Source organism: Oncorhynchus masou, chromosome 6 (genome assembly GCF_036934945.1).
Source record: "Oncorhynchus masou masou isolate Uvic2021 chromosome 6, UVic_Omas_1.1, whole genome shotgun sequence".
NCBI classification, from domain to species: Eukaryota; Metazoa; Chordata; class Actinopteri; order Salmoniformes; family Salmonidae; genus Oncorhynchus; species Oncorhynchus masou.
The window spans coordinates 76315847-76328386 of record NC_088217.1 but is presented as its reverse complement, the minus strand read 5'-3'; the positions used below and the strand labels follow the sequence as shown (position 1 = coordinate 76328386).

At 40.8% G+C, this 12540-nt stretch overlaps 1 protein-coding gene across 1 annotated transcript; it reads left to right on the top strand.

Annotated features, from left to right (window-relative positions):
* The first annotated feature begins 4225 nt into the window (after nucleotides 1–4225).
* Nucleotides 4226–9625, top strand: LOC135542659 (transcription initiation factor TFIID subunit 3-like). Its single transcript, XM_064969773.1, has 4 exons — nucleotides 4226–4519; nucleotides 5514–5724; nucleotides 7570–8481; nucleotides 8863–9625. The coding sequence occupies exons 2-4, from the start codon at nucleotides 5539–5541 to the stop codon at nucleotides 9241–9243; spliced, it is 1479 nt and encodes a 492-aa protein (XP_064825845.1). The 5' UTR covers nucleotides 4226–4519; nucleotides 5514–5538; the 3' UTR covers nucleotides 9244–9625.
* Nucleotides 9626–12540: the final 2915 nt, after the last annotated feature.

Sequence of the window (12540 nt, the reverse complement as noted above, 5' to 3'; positions counted from 1 at the left end):
TTCTCCCGCGCTATCTTCGTCGCGTTCACCCGGTCTTCCATGTCTCCTGTGTTAAGCCCGTTCTTCGCGCCCCGCTCGTCCCTCCCCCCATCCTTGTCGAGGGCGCACCCATCTACAGGGTTCGTAAGATTTTGGACATGCGCCCTCGGGGCCGTGGTCATCAGTACCTAGTGGATTGGGAGGGGTACGGTCCTGAGGAGAGGAGTTGGGTTCCCTCTCGGGACGTGCTGGACCGTTCGCTGATCGATGATTTCCTCCGTTGCCGCCAGGTTTCCTCCTCGAGTGCGCCAGGAGGCGCTCGGTGAGTGGGGGGGTACTGTCATGTCTTGTTATGTCTGTTCCTGTCCTTTCTCTTCATTCTCTCTCTCTGCTGGTCTTTTTAGGTTACCTTCTCTGTCTCTCATTCCTCAGCTGTTCTACATCTGCCCTCACTAGCTCTTTCACTCTTCCCCACCTGTTCTCTCTTCCCCTCTGATTAGGTCTCTATTTCTCTCTGTTCCTGCTACTTTCAGTGTCTGATTCTTGTTTGTGTTTTTTGATGCCAGAAGCAAGCTGTCGTCTCGTTTGCTTCCACCTTGTCCTGTCCTGTCGGAGTCTGCCTGGCAGGAGCATCCTGCACTATACTAACGTTCTTTTTGTTCCGCTGACAACGTTGGAAGAGGATTTATGCCATTCCTGTATTTTCATTAAAGAACTCTGTTTTCTGTTAAAACCGCTTTTGGGTCTTCACTCAAGTTCATAACAATATAATTCCCAGAATATGATAGAGGGGAATATGATAGAGGGAATATGATAGAGGGGAATATGATAGAGGGGAATATGATAAAGGGAATATGATAGAGGGGAATATGATAGAGGGAATATGATAGAGGGGAATATGATCGAGAGTATTATGATAGAGGGAATATAATTCCCAGAATATGATGGAAGGGAATATGATAGAGGGGAATATGATAGAGGGGAATATGATAGAGTGGAATATGATAGAGGGAATATGATAGAGAGGAATATGATAGAGGGGAATATGATAGAGGGAATATGATAGAGAGGAATATGATAGAGGGGAATATGATAGAGTGGAATATGATAGAGGGAATATGATAGAGAGGAATATGATAGAGGGGAATATGATAGAGTGGAATATGATAGAGGGAATATGATAGAGGGGAATATGATAGAGGGAATATGATGGATGGGAATATGATAGAGGGAATATGATAAGTGACGATTTTAGTTTGTATATATGGTTGGGGCAAAGAAAAGAAAAAATGTTGAATTCATGCCAACACAACCACTACACAATACATTAATTGCACTATAACGGTGAAAGATGGTGCCCACATACTGTTAGAGCCTACATAAACCTGTCCCAACAGCAGAGTCCCAACATCAGTACCACTGCTGCACCTGGCTATCAGCAAAGCCTTGTCTGGTAGTGGAATAGTTCATTCATTCGGTGAGGCACATGGTCTGCTAACAGCTTACTTTCTTAGCTACAGTATATATATATATATATCTCTCTGCCATATTACGTCATTTATGTAGCAGCATACAATACATTTTTGGACTCACCTTGTTGTGCTGTGCTCACTTGAACAGGAAGGTGGCGCGGCTGTCCATCGTGGGCAAATTTTGTCATCAAACTTTGTTATCAAAGTCTGGCATCCTCTGGATTCATGGTGCTTTCAAGAAAACTGGGAACTCAACAACAACAAAAAAGCTTGAATCATGATGACGTCAGTGATCTTCAGGTCGTAGCTCTAGAATGAGGCCTGAGTTCCGAATGTAGAATTCTGAGCTGGATGAAAGTTCAAAACGTATTTTCCCAGTCGTAGCTCATTTTTCCCGAGTTCCCAGATGTCTTGAACTTACTAAAGTCAGATTTTGCAGTTCCGAGTTAGCAGTTGTTTTGAGCGCGGCACAAATAATGCTTCAGTGACAGCATGGCCAATGTTTAATGTTTATGATTTTAAACTAGGAAAAGAGACCCTTAATCTTAGACTTGGGACTACACAGCCACTCCAGTGAATAGCAGGCTAATGATTGCATTGCAATGCTTGCAGTTAGCCACTGATTCCTTCCAAACCACTCATTGTTGAGTTTGCGATATCCAACGTAATGTTTATGTCCTCTGGCCAATGAGCACCGATACGTTTTATCTATAATTAACAAATCAAAATATATTATATATTTGAGATTCTTCAAAGTTGCCACCCGTTGCCTAGATGTCAGCTTTGTACACTTTTGGCAATCTCTCAACCAGCTTCACCTGGAATGCTTTTCCAACAGTCTTGAAGGAGTTCCCACATATGCTGAGCACTTGTTGGCTGCTTTTCCTTCACTCTGCGGTCAAACTCATCCCAAACCATCTCAATTGGGTTGAGGTCGGGTGATTGTGGAGGCCAGGTCATCTGATGCAGCACTCATCACTCTCCTTCTTGTTCAAATAGCCCTTACACAGCCTGGAGGTGTGTTGGGTCATTGTCCTGTTGAAAACAAATGAGAGTTCCACTAAGTGCAAACCAGATGGGATGGCGGATCGCTGCAGAATGCTGTGGTAGCCATGCCGGTTAAGTGTGCTTGAATTGTAAATAAATCCCAGACAGTGTCACCAGCAAAGCACCTCCATACCATCACACCTCCTCCATGCTTCACGCTGGGAACTACATATGCGGAGATGATCCATTCACCTACTCTGCATCTCACAAAGACACAGCGGTTGGAACCAAAATCTCAAATTTGGACTGATCAGACAAATGGACAGATTTCCACTGGTCTAATGTCTATTTCTTGTGTTTCTAGGCCCAAGCAAGTCTCTTCTTATTATTGGTGTCCTTTAGTAGTGGTTTCTTTGCAGAAATTTGCAGTCTCCTCTGAACAGTTGATGTTGAGATGTGTCTGTTACTTGAACTCTGTGAAGCATTTCTTTGGAATGCAATTTATGAGGCTGGTAACTCTAATGAACGTATCCTCTGCAGCAGAGGTAACTCTGGGTCTTCCTTTCCTGTGGCGGTCCTCATGAGAGCCAGTTTCATCATAGCGCTTGATGGTTCTTCAAATCAAATCAAAGTTTATTTGTCACGTGCGCTGAATACAACAGGTGTTGAGCTTGTGAAATGCTTACTTACAGGCTCTAACCAATAGTGCAAGAAAGGTATTAGGTGAACAATAGGTAAGTAAAGAAATAAAACAACAGTAAAAAGACAGTGAAAAATAACAGTAGCGAGGCTATAAAAGTAGCGAGGCTACATACCTGTTAGTCAGGCTGATTGAGGTAGTATGTACATGTAGATATGATTAAAGTGACTGTGCATATATGATGAACAGAGAGTAGCAGAAGCGTAAAATAGGGGTTGACTGGTGGATGGTGGCGGGTCATAATGCAGATAACCTGTTTAGCCAATGTGCGGGAGCACTGGTTGGTCGGGCCAATTGAGGAAGTATGTACATGAATGTATATTTAAAGAGACTATGCATATATGATAAACACAGAGTTGCAGCAGTGTACAAGAGGGGTTGGTTCTTGACATTTTCCTGATTGTCTGATCTTCATGTCTTAAAGTAATGATGGACTGTCATTTCTCTTTGCTGTTTTGAACTGTTCTTGCCATAATATGGACTTTTTTTTAAGTGTACCTATGATGAAAATTACAGGCCTCTCTCATCTTTTTAAGTGGGAGAACTTGCACAATTGGTGGCTGACTAAATACTTTTTTGCCCCACTGTATGTGTTATTTCATAGTTTTGATGTCTTCACTATTATTCTACAATGTAGAAAAAAAGAGAAAAAAACCTTGAATGAGGAGGTGTGTCCAAACGTTTGACTGGTAAACATTGACATTAGTGGTAGGCTGAGATCAAACAAATAACCTAAGTAAACCTGGATGCTAGTTGTGATATCTAAAACATATTGACTTTGAATTAGTCAAAACACCTGTATTATGAATGGTCAACCATTTGATATGAGGTAGAGCATTTTATTTGAATAAAACATGTGGTAACATGGATTTGATTTGATTTTATTAGGATCTCTTTTAGTCCCCATTTGGACTAATCTTCCAAGAGTCCTTAACATTAAAATACAGTTTATAATACAAACACACTTTCACATATAACACACTATTACAAACATACATAATACACATAATACACAAGCATAATGACCCAATAAATACTCAATCAATCATCTACCTTAGTCCCACAACATTTCTATATACTATATTTAAATTGTTTTTAAATAATGTTTAAACTTATATATATGGATTCAATGTAAATATCAGTTATGACTGTGCTGCATAGGTTAAAAAAGTGAATTGTTCCAGCATTTGACGACACATGAGAGCTTCTGTGGGTAGTCATGGCAATGAGGCCTTCATTGTGACATCACAAGATTCTGATTCTGGGAGGTTAGCTGTTGTACAGACAAACAGAACAGTGTAAAGGTACTGATTCAACTAACTACTGACAGATTATTAATGTCCAATTTCATTAGAGAGAGAACACGCTGCTTACTGGAGAGGTAGGTTGTAATATAACTTACTGTATAACTATGTTTCTGTAGAATAACTACTTTTCAAATTACTTGTGTACTTACATGACCTTTTATTTAGGCCTAACATGCAATCATGGTGACAAGTGAAACTGTTGACGAGAGACAGTTTGTTTGAATCCAATTTTTGTGAGAAAATGGTTCATCCTGACACCTGAGATGACATGTTAGTTGTTGTAGTGAGTCAGACTAATGGCAAATGCATTATATTGATGAAAGAAAACCCTCTCTCTGTGTTAATAACAACTGATATTGTCATCAATTATCTGAATAAATATGTACCAAAGGGAAGGTTATGTAAAAAAACAAGTCGACCTTCCTAATTTGTAGTTGCTAAATTGCTAATGAAAATCAGTTTTTCTTAAATGAATGGTCATCCATTTCAAATGGTTGAATTGATAGACCTCTTTGCATGAAGGTGCACACAGGGGCACTCAAAGAGAAGACTGGAGTGTTTACCTCCTTGTTTTATACAATATATGAAACTGTACAATAAGTTAGGTCCTGCATGGATACAGAGTCATTTTCTACCCCAAACCTTTTTTGAATGATATGATATAAGTGATTAGTGTGTTTTGTGTAAACCAGGCCCAATATGGAGTGGGGGGTGGATAGGGCTCAGTAGTAACGTACAGAGGGAGAATGAAGTTTTCTTTTTAAAGTCTGTGTTGTGCCTTGTCATCTCCAATGGCAACGCCTTGCATCACAATGATGATGTCATAAGGATATTGTGTACATAATGATAGGAAAGGCAAAATTGTGATTAATTTGAACTTGGTCGAGTTTCCAGTAGCCAACTTTTGACTAGTAATTCAGATAGGCCTATTGCGTAATCATCTCTGGATCAGGATTGTCACTTGCTTCATTGTCAGTAAATGGGAAGAAAATGTGTGCACATTGTAAAGAGATGCATTATTCTTTGGTGAGCACCACGCCACTTACTACAACGTTATGTATTTTTCAGAGTTATTGTTAGCTAGGAGGAAGACATGGAGGGTTCAACGCTGACACAGAGGAGGGCTGAGTGTCAGTTGAAGGAAAGTGAGATCCAGACAGACTACATGATGGAGCTGGGAGCCAGGTTGGGTCTGGTGAGACAGATCCAGAGGGAGCAGGAGAAGGAGATGAAGAGGATTTGGTTTGAGACGAGGAAAATGCCAAGCCTGATTGAGGAGGTAACAAGACCAACTTTGACAAAGTTGACTAGAGTTCTATTGAACAATATTGATTAAAGCAAATACATGTCAATATACGGGCAAAATGTGCGATATGCCATGAATTGTAAACTAACCATATTTTGTCTGACATCTTTTCTTGTGTTGTATTGTGTCTGTCTCTCTGTTTGAGTATTGTTATGGACATAGTCCTCAGTTCTTATGGTTGTCTTAAAAAAATAAAAATAACTAGACCAAGCGATCTCTCGTAGACCTTCATATCAGGATTATATGGTTGTCCCACCTAGTTACCTGAAGTTGAATGCACTAACTGTAAGTCGTTCTGGATAAAAGCATCTGCAAGATGTCTAAAATGTCAAATGTTATACTGGGTGTGGGGCATGTATTTTTACAATTAGTTGACCCATTGGCTAGAAGACCCAGGGTTGGTACAGACTGGTGCAGAGCATCTGAGAGGACACCAGATATATACAGTGCCTTTGGAAAGAATTCGGACACCTTGACTTTTTCTACCTTTTTTTACGTAATAGCCTTATTTTAAAATTGATTGAATATATGCAAATTCTCAGCAATCTACAAACAATACCCCATATTGACAAAGCAAATACAGGTTTTTAGAAATGTTGAAATATCTTTTTTACGTAAGTATTCAGACCCTTTGCTATGAGACTGGAAATTAGCTCATGTTCATCCTGTTTCCACTGATCATCCTTGAGATGTTTCTGCAACATGACTGGAATCCACCAGTTGTATTTTCAACTGATTGGACATGATTTGGAAAGGCACACACCTGTCTATATAAGGTCCCACAGTTGACAGTTCATGTCAGAGCAAACAACAAACCTGAGGTTGAAGGAATTCTCCGTAGAGCTCCGAAACAGGATTGTGTCGAGGCACAGATCTGGGGAAGGGTTCAAAACCTCTCCTCAACATTGAAGGTCCCCAAGAACACACTGTTCTCCATCATTCTTAAATGGAAGATGTTTGGAACCACCAAGACTCTTCCTAGAGCTGGCCGCCCAGCCAAACTGAGCAATCGGGGGAGAAGGGCCTTGGTCAGGGAGGTGACCAAGAACCAGATGGTGACTCTGACAGAGCTCTAGAGTTCCTCTGTGGAGATGGGAGAACCTTCCAGAAGGACAACCATCTCTGCAGCACTCCATCAATCAGGCCTTTAAGGTAGAGTGGCCAGATGGAAACTACTCCTCAGTAGAAGACACATGACAGCCTGTCTGAAGTCTCTCAGACCATGAGAAACAAGATGCTCTGGTCTGATGAAATCAAGATTGACCTCTTTTGCCCCAATGCCAAGTGTCACATCTGGAGTAAATCTGCCACCACCCCTTCGGTGAAGCATGGTGGTGGCAGCATCATGCTGTTGGGATGTTTTTCAATTGCAGGGAATGGGAAACTAGTCAGGATCTAGGCAAAGATGAACAGAGCAAAGTACAGAGAAATCCTTGATGACAACCTGCTCCAGAACAATCAGGACATCAGAGTGTGGTGAAGAGTCACCTTCCAACAGAACAATGACCCTATGTACATAGCCAAGACAACGCAGAAGTTTCTTCGGGACAAGTCTCTGAATGTCCTTTATTGGCCCATCCAGAGACTGGACTTGTACCGGATCGAACATCTCTGGAGAGACCGGAAAATAGCTGTGCAGAAAATCTCCCCATCCAACCTAACTTGGATTCTCCTAACAAAATGTGGAAAAAGTGAAGGGGTCTGAATACTTTCCGAAGGCACTGTATATGTGATGTATAAGTAAATAGCGTTGACTCATAAAGTATGTATGTCGTGAATGTGATCACTTTCAACATGTCTGTTTCTTTTCTCCCACAGAATGTGAGAGATGTGACCAACCGTCCACTCACTGAGTTCATGGCTCCCTGTATTGACTCCCTCCCACCGCTGGCTTTCACCAATCGGAGGCCTATACCAACCATGTTGCATCCCCCCTCTCCATTGGCCATACGCACTCAGGATGCACAGCGGTTCATTGTATTTTCATACTTTGTCCCTGCTGAGTGCCCAGTTGCTACAGAGGCCACAGCAGATGTATCTACTCGTAAAAGAGAGGACTTATTGACAGATACACATCTTTCCTCAATGCTGCATCGATACCTGCCACACTTCTATAACGATGACTCCATTCCACCACAGCAGACAGTAGAGGGAACCACTGAGGTCTCAGTTGCTCCAGTGGCAATATCTAATATAAAGGAAGAGGACAGATTCTATCCTTTCTCCCTCCCACCACTGGCTCAGCGGTTCGTTGGCAATTCATTCATTGTCCCGGAAACCTCCCAGCCTGCTGTTTCAGCCACAGAGTGCCAAATTGCCAAAGAGGCCACTGCAGACACAGCCAGTGTCAAGAGAGAGAACCGATGGGCAGCCAGAAGTCTTCCTTCAGTGCTGCCTCCAAGTCTGCCACCAGTCTTTGATATTGACTACAAACTGCCAGAGGAGACAGTTGAGGACAACACAGAGTGCTCAGTTGACACCGAGGCAAGTGCAGTTGCACCCACTGTCAAGAGAGAGGAACTGACAGGTGATAAAAGCCCTGTCCGAGCAATTCCTCCTATCCTGGGATGCATCCATGACAAGGACCACAAGGAGCCAGAGCAGAAAGTGAAGGGCCCTAGTGAAGAGGTGGATCTCTGCCCTCACACTCACCAGCTGGACCCAGATATTAACTTAACTCTGGCAACCCGCAATAATGAACCCAGGACCTGGACCCTGGAAGAGGCAAAGGTAGGTGTCCTATTTTACACTACTACTTTACAGGTATGGGGGTCAGTTCCATTTCAATTCAAAGCATTGAAGAGAATTGGAATTTTAGAGTTCTTCTTGAATTGACTGGAATTGACCCCAACCTTGCTGCTCTTTGCTCATAGTATGAAACATCACCCCTCACTAGAGTTAACATTTGTATTACTTTTAGTATGGACCCAGGAAGAACATCTATGGGTATTGTAAAATATAATGGGAATACAAAAAAAACAAGGGACCTTAATTACTGTCCTCCAAATTGTGTGCCCCATGAGGTCATCATTGTATGTCGATCACTCAAATGTGTATTGAATGTGACACATTGGAACAATATTACATCTAGAGTCAATGTCTTCCTGTCAGGATTATTGGATAGGCATTGATATTGAGAGTGAAGAGAGGAGCGTCAAGGAGGAGGTGAGACAGAGGGAGGGATTGAAGCGTGAGGCGGACTGTGCCCATTCCAAGAGCTCCAATGGGATGGCTTCATCAGAGAGAGCAGAGACCATCCTTGGAAGACTGGGCTTTCTGGTCATGAACCACATGCAGAAAATCCCATTTTTGAAGATGAAGGAAAAAGAGAAAAATAAGAAACTGCATAAGAAGTTGAAAGATGATGAGAAAGAGAGAAAGGAGAAGAAAAACAAGGAGGAGGAGAACAAAAAGAGGGAGAAGAAAGAGATGAATGAGAGAGAGAAAGAGCAGAAGAAAGTCATGAAGGCTGAGAAAAAGAGGAGAAGTTAGAACAGAAAAAGAGAGAGAAGGAAAGAAAAGAGAAGGAAAAGGCAGAGAAAAAGAGGTTAGAGGGGCTGATGAAGATACATAATGACATGATGAAAGACAGGATTAAGAAAGAGAAGAAGTGTTCTGAGGAGCTGAAAAAGAGAGAGAAAGCTCAAGCTGAGTTCTTGGAGATGGAGAGAAAGATTCAAGAAAAGGAGGAGAAGAAGAGAGAAAAGAGGAGGAAAGAGGAGAGGAAGAGACTGGAGAAGAAGAAAAAGAGGGAGCCAGCTGGAGGTGGAACTGAGAGGGTGATAGAAGAGCAGGGAAAGGATGAAAGCTTGAAGATGGATGAGTAGACTGGGTATTAGAGAGAGAGAGCAGGGCGGGATACTGTATTTTTGCATGCAATGAAAATGCAATAAAAGAAATCTATAAAAAAGGTTTACTCTCTGTTAGATTTTTGTCAAGGCATACTGTATAACACAGTTTAAACACACAATGTTTACATTTCACAAATCTGGGGAGTGTTGCACTGTTAAAATGTTGAATTCCAAATCTACCCGATGGAGCGGAGCTGTGCTGAGATGAGGAGGACGGAAAGGAAGGGGGAGTGGATGGAGGGTAGAGCGGAGTTTGTAAGAGAGGAAATTGATAGAGATGAATATGACAGAGAGGAATATGATAGAGGGGAATACGATAGAGAGGAATATGATAAAGAGGAATATGATAGAGGGGAATATGATAGAGGGGAATACGATAGACAGGAATATGATAGAGAGGAATATGATAGAGAGGAATATGATAGAGAGGAATTTTATAGATTGGTAAGGATTATGATGGAGAGGAATATGAAAGAGGGGAATATGATAGAGTGGAATACGATAGAGAGGAATATGATAGATAGGAATATGATAGAGAGGAATATGATAGAGAGGTATATGATAGAGAGGAATATGATAGAGAGGAATATGATAGAGAGGAATATGATAGAGGGGAATATGATAGAGAGGAATATGATAGAGAGGAATATGATAGAGAGGAATATGATAGAGAGGAATATGATAGAGAGGAATATGATAGAGAGGAATATGATAGAGAGGAATATGATAGAGAGGAATATGATAGAGGGGAATATGATAGAGAGGAATATGATAGAGAGGAATATGATAGAGAGGAATATGATAGAGGGGAATATGATAGAGGGTAATATGATAGAGAGGAATATGATATAGAGGAATATGATAGAGAGGTATATGATAGAGAGGAATATGATATAGGGGAATATGATAGAGGGGAATATGATAGAGGGGAATACGATAGAGAGGAATTTTATAGATAGATGATGGAGAGGAAATGAAGAGGGGAATATGATAGAGAGGAATATGATAGAGAGGAATATGATAGAGAGGAATATGATAGAGAGGAATATGATAGAGGGGAATATGATAGAGAGGAATATGATAGAGAGGAATATGATAGAGAGGAATATGATGAAGGGAAATATGATAGAGGGAAGATGATAGAGGGAAGATGATACAGATGAATATGCTCGAGAGGAATATGATATATATATATATTTTTAAATTGAACATTTATTTAACTCAGGCAAGTCAGTTAAGAACGAATTTTGATTTACAACGACGGCCTTCCAAAAGGTAAAAGGCCTTCTGTGGGGATGGGGGCTTGGATTAAAAATATAAATATAGGACAAAACACACATCACAACAAGAGTGACAACACAACACTACATAATGATAGACCCAACACGACAACATACCACGGCAGCAACACATGACAACAGAACCTGACAACAACATGGAGGAAACATAACATGTTAGCAGAACAAAACAGGGCACAAACATTGTAGGGCACAGAAAACAACAAAAAACACAAAGCAGCCATAGAGGGAATATGATAGAGGTACATGATAGAGGGGAATATGACTAAGGGAGTATGAAATAGAGGAATATGATAGAGGGAATATGACAGAGGAATATATTATAGAGGAATGTAATAAGAGGGGAATATGATATAGAGTCATACGATACAGGGAATATGATAGAGGTGGAATATGATAGAGGGAATATGATAGAGGGGAATATGATAGAGGGAATATGACAGAGGGGAATATGACAGAGGGGAATATGATAGAGGGGAATATGATAGAGGGGAATATGACAGAGGGGAATATGATAGAGGGGAATATGATAGAGGGGAATATGATAGAGGGGAATATGATAGAGGATAGAGGGAATATGATAGAGGAATATGACAGAGGGGAATATGACAGAGGGGAATATGATAGGATAGGAATATGATAGAGGGAATATGATAGAGGGAATATGATAGAGGGAATATGACAGAGGAATATATTATAGAGGATATGAATAAGAGGGGAATATGATATAGAGTCATACGATACAGGGAATATGATATAGAGGTGAATATGATAGAGAGAATATGATAGAGGGGAATATGATAGAGGGGAATATGATAGAGGGGAATATGATAGAGGGGAATATGATAGAGGGGAAAATGATAGAGGGGAATATGATAGAGGGGAATATGAAGAGGGGAATATGATGAGGGGAATATGATAGAGGGGAATATGGTAGAGGGGAATATGACAGAGGGGAATATGATAGATGGGAATATGATAGAGGGTAAAATGATATGAGTCATACGATACAGGGAATATGACAGAGTAATATGACAGAGGGGAATATGATAGAGGGGAATATGATAGATGGAATATGATAGAGGGGAATATGATAGAGAGGAATATGATAGGGGAATATGACAGAGGGGAATATGATAGATGGGAATATGATAGAGGGGAATATGATATAGAGTCATATGATAGAGGGAATATGACAGAGTGGAATATGATAGAGGGATAGAATATGATAGATGGGAATATGACAGAGGGGAAAAATATGATCAGAGGGAATATGATAGAGTGGAATATGACAGAGGGGAATATGATAGATGGGAATATGACAGAGGGTAAAATGATATAGAGTCATACGATACAGGGAATATGACAGAGTGGAATATGACAGAGGGGAATATGATGGAGGGAATATGATAAGTGGAATATGACAGAGGGGAATATGATAGAGGGGAATATGATAGAGTGGAATATGATAGAGGGGAATATGATAGAGGGGAATATGACAGTGGGAATATGACCTGGGGTTCTATGTAGATTCCCCATATGATAGAGGGTAAAATGATATAGAGTCTACGATACAGGGAATATGACAGAGTGGAATATGATTTAATATGATAGAGGGGAATATGATAGAGGGAATATGA

Bases quoted from the DNA above. Each gene is read 5' to 3' on its own strand.
- LOC135542659 (XM_064969773.1), top strand. From the start codon at position 5,539: ATGGAGGGTTCAACGCTGACACAGAGGAGGGCTGAGTGTCAGTTGAAG. The intron at 5,725-7,569 runs GTAACAAGACCA...TTTCTCCCACAG, and splicing joins TGCCAAGCCTGATTGAGGAG to AATGTGAGAGATGTGACCAA. The intron at 8,482-8,862 runs GTAGGTGTCCTA...TCTTCCTGTCAG, and splicing joins GGACCCTGGAAGAGGCAAAG to GATTATTGGATAGGCATTGA.